Raw genomic sequence first — 17,025 nt, forward strand, 5'->3', positions numbered from 1 at the left:
GCTAGCTGAATAGTTTGTTGATAACAGGTAAGCAGAAAAATTGTTGTCACGATTCACTGGCATAAGCACAGGCAGGAAAAATCACAACAAAGAGTATATACTTAGATCTATTACCAAGTTAAACAACTCACTGCTCAGACAGCTCACTAGAAAATTTTGCTATTTAAAATACTGTATCATCATGAAGCACACCAGTTGCAAAACTAGTAAAATACTAAGTAGATACTTAACATTAGTTTCAAAACAAACTACTTGAGTTTTATGTTCGAAACCTATTTTTATTATTTTTTTTCCAGTATTCTCTTTCCCACTTGATAACATCCATTCTGCAGTTTACAGTGAGCATCAACTTTGTACGGTGCCTTGGCTGTCACAGAAAACTGAAGCCAGAGTTCTAAGAGAGGCTCAGCAAAACCGAATGTGATAAAAGGGCTGGCACAAAACTCAGAGAGCACACTGAATTCCTCTTAGTGAAAACTTGGTATTGTCTTCAAACTGAAAAAGAACCAACCTAAAATAGTCCATAAGCGTCTATGTTTTTAACTGGTTCACTAAGGCTTAGTTTCATCACACATCTACTTTTAGAAATACTGCTCTGTGTGGCTGAAGAAAAGCAACCATCAGTTCTAGGTGAAACATCCAATGCTAGGTGAACCACCATCTGACACTGTCTCCCTTTCTCACTGACAATACAGAGAATCCAGGGAAAGCCTGCTTCGGCAGAGGACATAACTGGTCCAAGCGTTCAGATATCTGCTGGACTGCATCCACAACTGCCACCACCTTTTTACTTGCTGTCTAAAATCGCACAAAGTTCACCTTCTTGTGCTTCCCTGTTACTCTCAGGAGACATACTCTGTAGACTGTGAGCATATTTAATGCATGACAAGACAAATTACTGCACATACTGCAGTTGCCATTGCCACATTTATTAAATACACAAGTGCATACAGAAACACACGTGCAGACAGTCAGGTGAGATCCAGACAGAGATGATCCAGAGGTTCTTCAGCCTCTTCAGTACAAGGAAAAAGGGGATGAAAGGATTATGAAAGTTGCATCCTCTGCCCAAGTAAGAACCAATTTAAACTTAAAAGTGCTCCTGACAGACGTTGGATGGGTTGTTTCGCCTGTTTAAGCTCAACAACAGAAATTTCAACACCCTTGAAAATGTATTCCATGGGTAAGCCACCTTCACTATTACATAATTTTTCTCTAAAGACCAAGTTTATATCTTTTGGTGTAATCAATCCACTGCTTCCCAAAGGTCAGTAGACTAGTTTAATCCTGTGTACACAGCCCCTTCATATATTACGTCTTTCACCTCCAGGCAAAGGAAGAAAAAAAAAAAAAAAGGTTCCTCAAAAATACTTTTTTTTTCCTTTAAAGTAACAATTTACTTTTATTCCCCCCCACTCCCACCCTTGACACCTGAATGTTCTTGATGGGCTACACTGGAGTCTGAAGCTGGTCTACATTTTTTGGAAGTGCACAAAACTGAAGCATTATTACAGTTGAGACCTTAGAAGTACAGAACATATTAGGAGGATTACTTTACCTGTACTGCCAGATATAGAATAGGTCATAAATCCCAGGGCGCAGTTTCCTTAACAAGAGCGTGGCATTGCTGACTCATAGTGGATTTGTGATCTACTGCAATCTGCCCCTCCTTTGCCATAAAACTGCCATGATGCTGATCCCTGCTCATTGTGTGTTCATGAAGTCAACACTCTGCACTTATCCCTGCTGCATTCATCTACTAATTCACATCCTGTAACCCAGACTTTCCAAATCCTTGTCTATCTCCAGAACTGCCTGAAGCATTGCCTGGTTTTCTATCACCTGAAAATGTAGCATCAATGACTTTCATTCATCACCAGGAACACTGGACTCGGGATACACCTCTCCAGAAATTACACTCTTCCAATTCAACAAAACCAAACAAACAATATTTTAAGTTAACAAACCTAAGTAACAGTATACTATCATGTATTTAAAAAACCCATAGCACTTTGACAGCAAACTCCAATACAATTTTAAAAAATTCAGCTTGAGCTTTGGTACTGCCAACTATGCAGCAGAAGACACTCACGCAGAAGGGGGCCTATAACACCACAGTGTTCCTCTATGCAAAGGCAGTGTCTTGGTGCTTTCATGTGTATGAGTCCTCATATCTTCTTCCTTCCCTATCAGGTTTTCTGTTCCTTGAGACAAGCTGTTCTTTAATGTTTCTTAAGTTTTTATCTCCAAGAACCAGCTTTCTTTCACCTCTGCAAAGTGTCTCTTCTTTAATGATTCCACTTTCTTCCTTACCATTCTTTTTGTCTTTCCTTTTTGGAAGCTCACATGCAAGTTTAACTTAAGTTAATACTTAGATTTGTTTTAATGGAAATAACCACTGAAATTAAATTAAAGCACGTGCAGAAGTGCTCACAGGCATAAAGTCTTTGTTACATTAATTTATTTAGTACATTTCTCTTTTTCCTTTAAATGTAAGTGGTTTAGGGAGAACAATCTCCCAGTTGCTCTAATACATTTCAAAGTTTACAAAATTTTGTGGTGGGGGAGAGGTGTGAGATATGTTTGCCAGAGACAAAAAAACCACCTACTTCTACTATGCTGTTATTATTTCTATGCTTGTCTTGCTAACCATTTATCTCCATCTCATGACAAGTCCCAGCCTCCACTGGGCTAACATGTAAGGACCACTGGTCCACAAAATTCACTGCCCTGTCCTGGGCACCAGCCAGCAGTATACGGCTGGAGAAAGTACACAAGCAAACATACAGTGATGCTTCCTTTGGTACACATTACCAGCTTCAAGAATCCATGTACTAGGGACTTTCTGAGCCAGAAATCTTACGTGTTTAAGTAGCTCTTTGTGAACTTTTCCTACATGAATTTGCATACCTCCCTCTTGAGTCCATTTCTGGTTCATATTTCACAGTATTCATAATGCTGTTTTGCAACTGCACCCACAGACCACTAAAGCACAAAACTACACTGGGCTTCTGCAAGTGGGGTTTTCAGCTTTTGCATCACATAATTTCAGAAGAAAAACCCAAAACCAAAAACCAAAACCACACATATTTCTGCAAAATTTTACAGTTCATTGAAAACACACAATGTACAGTGATCACACTTAGACTTTTCACTTTCTGGGGGAAAAAAAACCCAACCCCCAAAACCCAACCCCCAAAACCCCAAGCAACATTACTACAATATATTCATATCTGTTAAACATATTCCCTACAATAAACACAACAAAGCTTAAGGAATTTCAATTGTATCGTCTAAATGTAAAGGTATAACTAACATGTTTTAAACAGTAACACCTGTAATACAAAAAAAAAAAAAAAAAAAAAAAAAAGAGAGAGAGAGATAGGGCATTCAAGTTTGCCCAGTACTTTTCATTAGGGCTGTAACCACTGCAGTGGCACGCTAAGCCACTGCAGAGGCATAATTAGCACAGATCAGCTGTGAAACACGAAGTAGGAAGCCTTAGAGATAACCTTGATTTAGAGAGATCCTATGTGAAATGAGTAAAATCCTTAAATTTACATACCAGCTCACCTGTACAGTTGTCATCAGTGAACAAACTATGTAATATGCCTATGCCTTTAAACACAGCACCGGCAAATACATGCCAGGGTTATCTTTGCTTGGTTCCTCTGACACACTGATTGCATCTGTAGTCCCTCTACAGAAATGAGACATGGTAGCTTTTATCAGTCCTGTAAAACTTGCAGAAGAGCTCCACTTGCTTTTCATTACCTACACCACCATAACAGCACTTTTTCCTTGATGTTACAGGAGATTTACAAGCATAGCCCACTTTGAGAGATATGAGACTGGAAGCATTCATGGATTCCTAAGGTTCCAAAAAACAAATTACTTTAAACAGACAAAGTAAATATTCAGATTTGCATATTAACTAAAAGAGAGAAAAAAATTGAAAAATCTTTTTACTCATTTTCCCTACTTCCCCCTCAAGCACTTCTGGGGCTTAGATAAGAATGCACTGAGGAATTCAGGATCTCTTAATCCATGCACTTTGCATGATGTAATTTCCTACGCTCCTTTGTCATCAGTTCATTTCTTCCTCACCTTTTCCCGCAATTATGATGGACATCTTTGCTACAAAACCATGCCTGCTCCCTTCCCTCTGGTGAATACAAACGCTCGGTTACCTCAGATGGCAATGGACAGACTTTCTCTTTCAGGAGACCTGGTCAACTTGCCAGGTGACACTCTTGTCAACCTCAACATATGGTTATCTCATGACCCACTGTCCTGTTATATGTCCCTTGAGTTCCTACAAGAGCCCATCACCTAGTACCAAGGCGTCCCATCTGAATAGATGCTAAAGTTCATTACTGTGCTGTGATAAATGCAGTGATTTCTTCTGCAGCTTTTATCTATTTCCAGAGGCAAAACTGACAGAGAAAAGACAAACGACCATACACTCACAACAGCTTCCTGCTTTGGAAAAAAAAATAAAAATTGCAGAATTCTGTTTGATAGTATGAACGATACACCTGTGCATACTTCTCCCAAGCATCACCACAATTTTAGGTCTGATTTTAAAAGAATCCCAAACTGCCCTGCAACTCTGTCTACTCTCACGAGGACAGAGAACGAACAGAAAGAAATCATGCTGATCATCAGCTGAGACTGGCACACAGCTCTTGTCACTGGAAAAGATACAAAGGAAGAACAAAACCTAGAGAAGATCATGTGTCTCAATAGACTGATGAAACATAAATCTCACTCTTAAAGTCACCATTTTTTAGTCAGGATCACTGATGGGACACAATTTAATTTCTATGCAAAGTTGATCTGAATCCATATAATCTGTAGAAATATGTTTACAAAGATGCACAGGGAGAGCATGAAATTTCTTGGGCTCCAAGCATGGCTGAATTATTTTTTTAAAACATCACAGGCTATTCCGAACTTTGGCATACAAGAAAATATGCTACTGTGTCTGTATGGCTGTCCCTTACAAAGACTACAGGTCTCAAAGTATCACCATTGTTAAAAGTTAATGAAAAGCTATTTTTATATATATATATATATATATATATATATATATATGCATATTTCCATATACATACACAAATACATGCAAAAACATGGAACTATACTGGTGCCCCCTCACTGGGAAAAGGCTGAAGCATGCCTACTGTTATCTATCAAGAGAACTCACAAAACCAAGGAATCTCCAGTTTATACCTTACTAGGCCCCAAGGAATCTGACCAGGACAGAGGAACTCATTGGAAAACTGGCTTTATCTGCTCCATCATCCACAGATCAACTTGCCTGTATTATGGAGAAATTCTTAAGAGACACAATCCCTTATTAATAATATCATGGACTGTTTTCCCACTGGAGCTGTGCTACTCGCATTCTTTCTCATGTGAAAAGTATTTCTATATTTTACAACGTTTACTGCAGTAGCTGAACAGAACCGAGAGAAGCAGCAAACGTAATGAACCAGCCATCCACAGACCCCAGCTTTGGGGAATTACTAGGAAAATACCTATCTTTGATGCAAACAGATAGACTAGACACTTCTAAAAAAATGAAACATTAATATAAAATCACAAAAGAAAAAAAAAGAGAGCGAGTGAACCGAACAATATCCACTTCAGATTCTTGTTAAATAATCCTGTTTCTTCCATCTCATCCATTGTTTTATGCCTCGCGGTTTGGACTCCTGGGGGCAGCTTGCATGAAGTGGTGTCTCGGACATTCCTCAGCACCATGTTCTAAGGAATCATTCTTGCCCAAATGCTCTCTCTCTTCTTCACATTTCTAGCACTATTCAGGAAGCATTAAAGAACAATGCTCTGCTTTTTTTCCAAAGCGAGCTACTGAATGTAACAGTCTCCCAACTACACCCAGCACCTTTTACAGCTGACATGAAGGCCTCAGAAGACAAGTTCTGTTTGCAAAAAAGCCCTCCCTTAAGATCGTGAACAAGGAGGAGGCATTGCTCAGTTTTCCTTGCCACTACTACTCCGCCCAGTTCATCTTCTCCACAAAATGCTTTCATTCTACTTTTATCTGTTTTGCTCAAACTGATCTAGAGTTGGGGAGGAAGAGTAAATGGAAGTGAAGGAAGAACCCCAGCTAGTTTTCTGAGTTTCAAATTCTCTGAGATAATCTCCTTATTCCTTCTTATCTCTACACATTTCTCAGCAAAACATATGCTGTGCTTGCAGAGCAATGGTTTCTAGCTCCTTTATGGTTCTGCACGTACAAAAATCCAGACTTCCAGTTCTGCAGATTTAGATGTAGATGCTTCCAGTGTCACAGCTCACAGAAAATGCAGCACAAATCAAAGAGGCAGCCTGACCTCCTTTGCAAGGCACTAGTTTACTTTCCTGTTTTCTTCTTTGCAAAAAGACCTTAAGACTTCAGGGAGAGACAGGTTAACAGCTCAGGTGGATGAACCTTCACAACTCAGGCACTGATACAGTCAGATGCTGAAGTTGTAGAGCAATCTTGGGCAGAAACAGAAAAGCAGCAGCTAAAGCCTAGACAGCTTCAACAGGAGGCATTAAAGGAATTTGATAAGAGTATGTGAACTACAGAAGTAATGAAATCCATCTATCAATTGTGGCAGGTAAAAATGATCCTCCACAGAATAATGAACATAAAGCCTATGCATCATAAAACTCTTACTCTGTAGTGGCTGATGGAAACAAACAGTAGCCATTTGAAGAAATCAATAAAATAAGCAAAACGTTGATGGGTTTCAGAGTGATCTCTAGATCTGAAACTGCAAACATCAATAGGATGTACAATTTTCAAATTTAGATACTAAAAGCTTCCTCACCGCACAGGGAAAAAGAACACACATGCCATGCTAGTCAACGCAAATTCTGCAACCATTTCTTTAAGACAAGTTTTTATGACTGTCTAGGGGTGCAGAAGAGGGTTAATTCATGTATTTGGAGCATGGAATTTAAAGGATGTAAGTATGCTCAAGAAAATGCTCTCATTTAAGGCTTCAACCAAAGCCCACTGAATTCAGTCAACAGGAGTTTTTCCTTCTACTTCTAATAAATTCTAGGCTGACAGGCTATGAAGAAGCAAGGAAGAAATACTGGCTGGGAATAACTGGGTTATGCTTCTACTCACTATATGCCATAGATTAGGCAATTTGAAAGGAGAGAGAGACGGAGAAAAGGAAATTTATTGAGAAGGGAACCTGACTTCTAATGAATCCTCTCCTATTTCTTCAGGAATGGAGGAAGGTCCATTACCTCTTTCACAGTAAGCTTATACATTCTCTTCTCCTCTATTTCTGCTCTCCATAATCTACTTTGCAGGCCACGGTTCCCTGTTTCACCTACCTGAGAGAAATGCCAACCATTCAAGAACCAAAATGCAAAATCACTCAAGAATCTAAGACAGTTCTGTGCTTTTCTTTAGCCACTTGAATGAAGCGCTTATTCCTACACAAATAAAGCTGCAGCAAACTACGAAGTTGTTTAAAAACCTGCCCTGCATTACTAATATTCATAAAACCCAATATTCGTAAGCCCCAATACTCATGTATAAAATCTGACATTTTCCTCAAGAAAATGGCATATATTCCCTTAAGAATAATTCTAATTATAATATCTTCAAAACAAACTTTTACAGGGCTTTTAAAGATAAAGAATGAAATGAAAGAAACACACAGGAAAAAAACCCATGTGTCTTCCAAACATGTAAAAATAAATGCAGAAAGTAAATGCATTAAAGCTTTGTGAAGAGACCCATCTTCCCAAAAACGCCTTCTCAAGTTTTTCTGTAAGGAAATAGAAGATAACAATTGCATTTTAAATTAAAATAAAGCAGTAACATACTTTTCAAACAAATGTCTTCCAACTTCAGCATCTACTGCGCTCAGCGGATCATCCAAAAGATAGATATCTGCATCCTGATACACAGCTCTAAAAGGTTTAAAGAAAAGTTAGTTTCACAAAGTCTTGCATTTGTTTCCTTTGGTCACTAAAGCCTGACAATTTGTAAATTTTAGAAACAGAAAAAAACACTAGCCTGGCCAGATTTACACGGGCCTTCTGTCCCCCACTCAGTGTAGCTCCACGATCTCCTATTACTGTTAGGTCACCATTTGCTAATAATTCCAAGTCCTGTGAACATGAAAGAACAGATAACAAGATTTATTTATTTATTTATAATCATTTTAACTTCAAAGACCGACAAAGATGCTTCAACATAATGTTTTCTTATTTGAAAAGTATTAATTTATCATCTCACATTAAAATACAGGGATTTATAACTAAATGAAATATCCACAGTTACTTTATGACTTTGTACCTTCAGCAAAAGATAATTAAGAAAGCAGGGGAAATACGTGAGATCTTAAAGGTCACTTTTTCTACAGCTTTGCCAGAGGGAAGTGCACTACTGTTCTCAGTGTTACAAGGAACATTTGCTGGTGATTCAGAAAATCATGTTCTAGTAAAAAATAAATAATTTTTAGTTTGATTTTCTGAAGTGACTGTCACAATAAATAAAACTGTATTATCAGTAAATTATCTTGCCAATGTCCCTAAGAACTGTACTATTTTTATTCTTACTGTATCCAAGAGAAATAACCACAACATTCATCACAGAAATTTGGCTAATTAACTAGGCGTGGGACTATGAGTACTAGAAAAAAATTATGGCATTCCGTGTCATATTGTATTTCCTATTCAGCAAAACCAGAAGTTTTATATTAAGCTATAAAATGTATTCCAAAAGCTTATTCACAGCTTTTGTAAGATACATATATTTGAGAGTAATCTATGAAAGGAAATCTGCCATCAAATATGAAGTGGGTTTTTTTTTAAATGCAGCTTGCTGTCTTTTAAAGTCACTAAAATCTTAAGTTTAGACAACAGCATATGACTGAATATCAGCAGGAGATATTAAAACTCTATGTACCATGTGTAAAAACCTTGCAAAAAAATTTCATCACAGTCACCATCTGTTTTTCACCTGTGTCACTGCTGACAGGAATATCGTAACATGTTGCATAAAAACCTTTTTAGCTGCCAAGCAAAATGTCTGTTTCTTCACAAATCTGGCTTAATCGTCTTCTGTATCTCATGTTAAAATCTCCTTTGCACACAGACTTTTCAAAAACATTTTTTTCATAAGACTGCTTGGGCTCAGCAAGTTCTCCAATATACAGCATTAAAGTTCTTTTGATAGCAGTTGGTAATACGTATTACAGGACATAAGAGATATTTATTTTAAAGAAATTATGTAGGATATTTACAAAATGGAAGTCATAAATAGCGCTAGCTTGATCATTTGTTTTCCACCTTTTATTACATTTAAACACACACTACCATAGTACCAGCAAAAAGGGCTAAATGTGATAATGAAATTAAATAACTGGCAATAGCTTTTTCCAAATTTGCCTGTCCCTCACATAAGCTACAACCCCCTCTAGTGAAAGTTTTAGGAATTACAAGAATGTGCTTACAGACATCAAAAGTAATTACACGTATTTCTGTTCAGTGACAGAATTTGTTTTACATGATATAAATAATCAATTTATATATTATGCAACACATACCACAAGTCTGAAAGAATACTAAAAAAAAATAAAGATTGTGAAAATAAAACACAAAAAGAGAAAACCATACCTTTTTAAGAGCACAGACTTTTAAAACCTTTTCATATTTTTCTTTCTCATATTCCTTGTCAAACAGTATATTACTTCTTACTGTACCAGAAAATACCCAAGGCTGCTGAGAAACGTAGGCAATTCTTCCAGTAACATTTATCAAACCTTTGTCTTTAGGCAGCTCACCAAGCACTGCACTTAAGAGTGAAGACTGGAAAAGATTAAAAAAATGAAAATTGAAAAGTTTGATTGCATTATGGACATCACAGAGACCAAGTAGTGTTTACTGGCACGATGACCTATTTCACCCTGTCACTCAAACTACTGTTAACAGCAGAAGAGCACAAGTACCCTTTACATGCAGCCTAGAAGCAACATACAAAAAGTACAGTACAGTTTAGCTCCGAACCACCTCCTCCCCACCCCAAGGACATCTGCTCTTCTCAAATGCCAGTATCTTGATGTGAAGTGTTGCATTATACACAGAAAGGAACTATACATTTTCAAGCTTCTAGTCACGTTTAGTAGAGTCATAAAACCCCCAAAGAATGGAGTAAACATTAAGACTTACTTTTCCAGCTCCAACAGGACCAATTACAGCCAATAATTCCCCTCGTCTGGCAGTAAATGAAAGTTGTTGAAGTGCCGGGCTCTCTGAATTCTACGGATTTGAGAAAAAGTTAGGCTTCCTCAGTAATGAAACAGGCATCATCAAAACAACTCTTTAGAAACAGAGAACAATACACATAAATCACAATAAATTAGCAACCCGTATGCCCACCATATTTTCAGGCATACAGTTTGCCTCTTCAGTAATTCACAAACACTTTTGAAAGACCCTGATCCCTCACCACAAATAAGTAACACAGCTAAAACAGTGTTCAAGGAATAAGGAACCCAAAGGCAGCAGAAGCGGTGCTTCCTCAAAGCCCATGCATCCTCACTGCAGCTCAGCACAAGGTTGGGGTGCCAGCCTTGGAAACAGAAGCTCTCTGCTGGCCATCGCACTGGTATTCATGCCCCAGAACAGCATGCCCAGCAACTCCGAGCGGCTGGACAAATGCTGGAAAAAGGGAGAACTGAAGGTCTCTCGGAACCCCGGGAAAGTCAGGTCTGTGTTTCCTCCAGTCAAACCTCTATCCGAAGTGAAAATAGAAAAATGCTGTTTGATTTTACATAACTTCATCTTGTATATCATGGATTCTCAGAGACTTTTTGCAGACAACATACTGGGCTATTTATGTGAAAATACAGTACCCTAAGATTGTTTGTTTAATACTCTTTTTTAGTATGCCTATCCTTTATGTTACATTACTGATAAGAGCTTATTTCCCAACATATTTTGCACCTCTCCTATCAAGGCTGTAAAAATACCTATTTCTTGTGAAAAGAAAGGATACTCATGTCCTTAATAGCTATGCTAAACTGCAATTCCTAAGGGCCTGGTGCAGCTCCTTCTCATTAAGGCAAAACACCCTTGTGACAGGATCTGCCTTTACATGCATCTTAGACCACACTAAGCATGACTGGCACTAAAATGCAGACAGGAAAATACAGGCATTTAAAAAAAAAAAGTATTTCTATTAAAGGACAAAATGAAACCCCAGCCTTAAGCTTCAAGAAAGAAGAACAAGGTGAAGAACATCTACTCTACCTCTTAACAGCTTGCAGACTGCTTACAATTTCCAGCCACCCTTTGAAGCTCAAGAGGCTGAAGAGGCCACCACCTAACGTTGCCTGAAAGATGCTGCATGACCAAGTTCTGGGACTGTGAGAAGTGGAAGCTTGCAACTAATTTCAAATTATTTTGGAGAGACATGGGTACAGCATCCATCCTGTATGCACCTCCCCCCTATGATGGCTGGGAGAGCTGGGCCTAGCATGCACATGTCCACTCATACCAGGAGAAATACTCAGACAGCACCATACCCAGAGCACAACGCTGCACATCCCCTATCACAGCTCCCACCTCGAAGAAGCATCGGAGTCTTCACATAAAGTCAGAGTGACACTGTCAGAACACAACCTTGCCGAAGTTGTGCAACTCTGCACTACTTTTGTTGCTATTATTAATTTCCACAAGGTGGCATCAACGGGGCTTTTTTCCTTTTTTTCACTCCCGTCCCAGTCAGCATTTTACCATGAATTTGATTTCTTAGTCCAGAGTACACAGTTCAGGTGCTCAGGTAGCACTAAGGTCTGGGGAACCCTACCAACTTATGGCAGCCAAAACTTTTTTTTTTTTTTTTAATGCAAAGTGTGTAGGAAGAGAAAATATCTGTTATTAAATCAATTAGTCTATATGGAATAAGTAAATAAACCTTCAGACACACAGGCTCTTCCTCAGACCTCTTGAGGTTGTGCTTCTGTGCTCACAAGAGCACACAGATATTTCCTGTCACACTCAGTTTTTTTAAAAAAGATACTATAACAGCCTAAAAACATTACAGAAAAATTCAAAAAAGTTTTTAAACTATCACCCTATTAAAGCAGTATTGTAAGATATCACAGCCCCTATACAAATGTAGTAATGCAAGCACACAGCATGATCACAAATACCTAAGGGGCACAGTATTTTTGCAGAAGAGCATTCCTTATAATTAAAGACAATTTGTCCTGAATTCCTCACACCTATTTTTAGGCACTAAACTGAGGCACTTTAATTAGAGCACAGACTAATACTACAGCTAAGTTCATCTGCAGCTCATTACCACAAATGTCTCAGCTCCCCTGTTGCCCTGTCAACTATCTGTGTCTTTCACTTCCCTTCTTCTGCCACTTGTTCTTGCCTAACCTTGCAGATGAGTTGTTCACAGCATTCAGCTACCAGAAAGCAAATCACATTGAAAGGATTTCATTCTCTATTGCTTTATCCCTCTGAACTGGTTCATCACAAGGTCGTACATACAAGCATTACCACCAGCAACAAGGGACGGTACAGAGACACAGCGTGTGAGGAAGAATGACACAAAACCGACCCCCCTCCAAGGGGCAGTAACTCCTTGGGTGAGCTTGGGCAGACCTTACATGTCCTACAGTCAAGAGAAAGAAGCAATTCATTCCATCTGAGGGATACAGAGATCATATACTGCACAGAAGCACTATGCTAGTTAGGCTCTTTAAGTGACTAAAATTACAAGGGATGAATTTGGCCTCTGTGCAAATGCTTGAATTTTAAATCTGAAGTTGTTCAGTTGTGCAGACAGACTGTTCTGTAAACTCAAGGCACATCAGTAAAAACCTGTACTGACGAATCTGTAGTTCCATGCTGGTATCAGACTAGCCTGTGGGACTCAAGATAATACTTGCCTGAGTAAAACAAGACTGTGACCATAAATTAATTGGTTTTGTTTATCTTTTGATAAATTGTAATACACCATGTTAGGTTGTTTTCCTAAAAGTCTAGCTAATAATCCCTTTTTTACTTCCAGTGATTCTGGGTTTGTGAGTTGTTATTTTTTTTCCAGTATCTCTTTTGGCACACAATCTGTAAGAATGAAAAAATATCATCCACCTGTACAGTGTCTGTAGAAATATGCAAAGAGTCTTGGGAAACCTGGTCAGGGTACCAAGCTAAGTTACTTCCTTGACAAAGGACAGCATATTTTTATTATTCCTTTTGTAACTCCTTTCTCTCAGAACTCATTTTCAGTGAGCAATTCTATAAAACTACTTTGCATCATTGTAAGAGTATATAATTTCGGAGCAGCTCTTAATAGTTCTGGGAGAACTGTTCTCCCATGCACACTGCAATTAAACACCAAAGTGAAAATTACATTAACAGTTTTGTGGCTAGTTTGTTGGTTTGAGGTTTTTTTAAATTGAAAGAAAGGAAACCAGTAATTCCAGTCATGCTGCCCTGCTTTTTTACAATGTAAACAATGAACAAAAAAAAAAAAAAAAGGTGGTATTTTATGGGCATATTATGCAACTATTTCCTATAAACTGTTAACAGTGGTACCGATGTTGGTTTGGGAAGAAAACAGACTAATAAATACATTCCATTTTGCATTATAATATATTCACTGTTAAGTTTTTCATATACATTGATTTTTAAAAATTTGTTCAATGCCTCAGAAAGGTTTATGTCACAGAGATAACTGAGAAAATAAAGCACAATAATATAGCAATTTTCTTTTGTAGCTGAGTAGTAGTAGTAGGTATATCTTCCTTGGGACACAGCACAGGTAGGGGAAGAGGGTATATAAAGGGAAATACGTGACGTCTTCTTTGCGTTACATTTATATGCAAAATTCATTTTTAGAGCTTCCAGCCTTTCTTATAGAGACTGGAGCCTCCCCTGTGCAAGCATACTGGCAGCTCGTAATAGCTCCAATAATTCACCACAAATTGCTGCTTTCCATTGCAATTCCAGTTTCAAAACAGAAAGAACAGTCAGCTTTTGCATTTCTTACAGGAAAGGATACAGAATAGATTTACCACCTGTGTATTGTCCCTTTTTCTAGTAATTTTGGTGGGTTTGGTGCATTTTAAACAGAGAAAAATTTGTAGCTGAACAGTCTTAATTAAAATACACAGAGTAACAAATACATGGAGACTAGATTCTAAAGCTTCCAAATCTATTATGAGTATAATATTGTACTGGTTCCAACAGACCGATCAGCATTCAGTTCACAGAAAAAAAACCATGTGCTAAGGCCCACCTTACTGTGCTGTCTGTCCTTAATTCCAATGTATCTCAGCTACAATACAACACTGTTGAGTAACAAGAGATATTTTCACATAGAAATGCACAGATTTTCATTTTGTATAATATTCTGAATTTTAAGATGCACTTGATAAGTGTCTGCAGTACTATTCTACAGAGATAGCTTAACATACTAAAAGGATTCCCATACGCAAAAGGTGGAATACATGGACATACTGTTTTTTTAAACTTACAATGCCAGCAGCACCAATATACTTTACATTTAGTAGAAGTAAATTTACCTTATCCCAATAGCAAGTCAAATCCTGAACATGAAGAATGACATTCTCATTATCACCATGCAGCTGTGGCTTGAAGTGTGAGACCTCATCAAGTATCAGAAAGTTCTGCAAATAAAAGCACAGGATATTGCCTAATGTGAGATTGAGAATGGGAAATGAACCCAAGCACGTTTTTGACAGCAGCATACAGAACAGTAATTATGGGGGGAAAAAAACCAACCACAAACTGATCAAGAGATTATATTTCCAAAGCAATGCACAACTTCAACAGTTACCTCTAACTAGCTAACTGTACCCCGCTGCAAAAAAACCAGAAGTGCAGATTTAATACAGAACTCAGTTCCTGAATCAAATAGACTTTAAGAACCCACCCTATCTTTTCCTTGAAACACTGACAAATCTTGCAATTGTTTTACACCCTCTTCCCAGGCAGAAAAGGTGAAACCCTCAATGCAACACCTTATCATTCCACTGCTGACTGTAAAGGCTTACATTGTTTTGCTTGGAAGAATGATGAGCCATCTACTGTCCTCATTAAGCATTCTTCAAGCAACAAAAAGGCTGTGGAAAACTATCTGAACCTCTCCTCCTTTTAAAGTCCATGGAATTAACAAAAAAAAATTGCTTACATCTGCATAACTGCTTCACTGCACTTTCACTACTGTACATTACATCCCAGTCAGAGAACATTTCCTTCAAGTTGCATAAATGTGCACTTTTGTACCACAGCCATACTTCTAGCACACCTTGCCTGATGCTATGTTTTAAATAGCTCAAACACATTTAGAAAGGCAAGGGGCAAATTCTAGAGAAAACTTTCAAGGATAACAGTTACCACAATTTTAAGACAAAACCAGAAAAATTCTATTGTGCTCTGAATCACAGAGCACAAAGACCTTAAATGGGCTCTAGCAGACAGTATTTTGAGAAAAGAAGGATGGTCTTGATCTTAGAAGCCTAGACTATTTAACAAGTACTAAGCTAACAGTCTGCAGATTATGAGATAGCCAGTGAAGACTTACAGAAGTCAGTAACTAAGAAGAAGCAGAAGGAAGATGGCAGGACCCATGGGAGGGCAGGAAGAGTGCTGCTAGGTGTTAACAGGCAGAGGTACTGCTCAAACTCCAGCTGGCGGGTATGATTTCAGAGAACAGTGAGAAGTCAAGCATTTTAATGCAGCAGTCTGCAAACTCAATGCATGTATACACATATCTCAACCGAAGGGCAAAAGTGTAAAGCCACACATGCCTGAGCTCTCTGGCCAGCTGAATACTGCTGAGTGCTGCTTTAGATAGGAAGGCCCAAATGGCTAATGTGTGTAGAAGAGAACTCAGAATAAAAGAGTGGCAGGGAGGGAAAGAAATTCCTAGGACAGCCTAAATCAGTACTGGGGGGTGTGTCTTGAGAGAAGACCTCAGAAGTGTGATTTAGACTTAGATGATGGCTGAATACCACAGCAGTTACAAGCAAGGAATCAGACTCCCATTGTTTCTGCATTTACCAGGAATTTCTCTCTCTAGCAGTTACATTTATTCCAGGTATAATCCTAGCTAACCATTTAACTAAAAAATGTTACTGTATCACATATGGAAGATTTCAAATAAAGCTAGTACAAATGAAGAAAAAAATTCTACAGTTTAACACTATGAATTCTAAACAGCGTGGGAAAAAATCAACACTAGAAATAAAACTTCCACATGCAATAAATAACTTAAGTCTTAGAGACTCTTTTAAGTTCCCTTAAAACATTTTTCCATTCTTTTTGTACTTAATAATCTTTCATGCAGAGAAAAATAAAGTTGCTACCATCCACAGGATGCTGAGAAGCAAGTATTAGCTTGAGCTACGACTGTGTCTTTGAAAGAGAAACCTGTATCCTTTGTACCCAGCTGAAACTTACCCTCTTTTCTGCACGTCGGCAGAAACAACCACTCTCACCTAGTTTCACGAGAGGACCTTGGGCCTATCGCTCCACCACAAAAGCATGAATAAGCTTCAAGAAAAGATGCAGACTAGCTCTCAGATGTGTCTCAGACTAGCTCAGAAAAGACAGCTTACGTGAAAACCACAATAAGGAGACCATTATTCTTTTTGCCACACAGTTCTTATGTACGTATGATTATGGAGGAAAAGCTACTACTTTCCATCTGACTACTGTTCTTTATTGTCACCTGAAGCATAGAATCTCCTGCTTCCTTCTCTCCATCTCAGTGTACTTTTAAGATCAGTGCAGAAACCTCACTTGTTCTACAAAATCTAAGAGAAAGCACCTTCTTAAAAAAATAATAATAATAATTCAGTTCTACCCAAATATACCTAGCCATCATCTTAATAATTTTTTATGTAGTTCCTACTCTCTTCTCCTAATTCCTTTCCACTTGTATTTCCATTTCAATAACACATCTTTGGTCAGCAAGCACCTTGTCATTCAGTA

General features: G+C 38.2%; 1 protein-coding gene across 1 annotated transcript in view; it reads right to left on the reverse strand.

Moving 5' to 3' along the window:
* Window positions 1–17,025, reverse strand: part of ABCC4 (ATP binding cassette subfamily C member 4) — a 159,757-nt gene that overhangs the window by 106,630 nt on the left and 36,102 nt on the right. The window contains exons 9-13 of the mRNA XM_037377169.1: window positions 14,592–14,696; window positions 10,213–10,302; window positions 9,661–9,852; window positions 8,057–8,151; window positions 7,864–7,950 (exon numbers count right to left, since the gene is read on the reverse strand). Coding sequence (XP_037233066.1) covers window positions 7,864–7,950; window positions 8,057–8,151; window positions 9,661–9,852; window positions 10,213–10,302; window positions 14,592–14,696 — 569 coding nt within the window. The remainder of the gene's footprint in view (window positions 1–7,863; window positions 7,951–8,056; window positions 8,152–9,660; window positions 9,853–10,212; window positions 10,303–14,591; window positions 14,697–17,025) is intronic.

This window comes from Falco rusticolus, chromosome 2, assembly GCF_015220075.1.
Source record: "Falco rusticolus isolate bFalRus1 chromosome 2, bFalRus1.pri, whole genome shotgun sequence".
NCBI classification, from domain to species: Eukaryota; Metazoa; Chordata; class Aves; order Falconiformes; family Falconidae; genus Falco; species Falco rusticolus.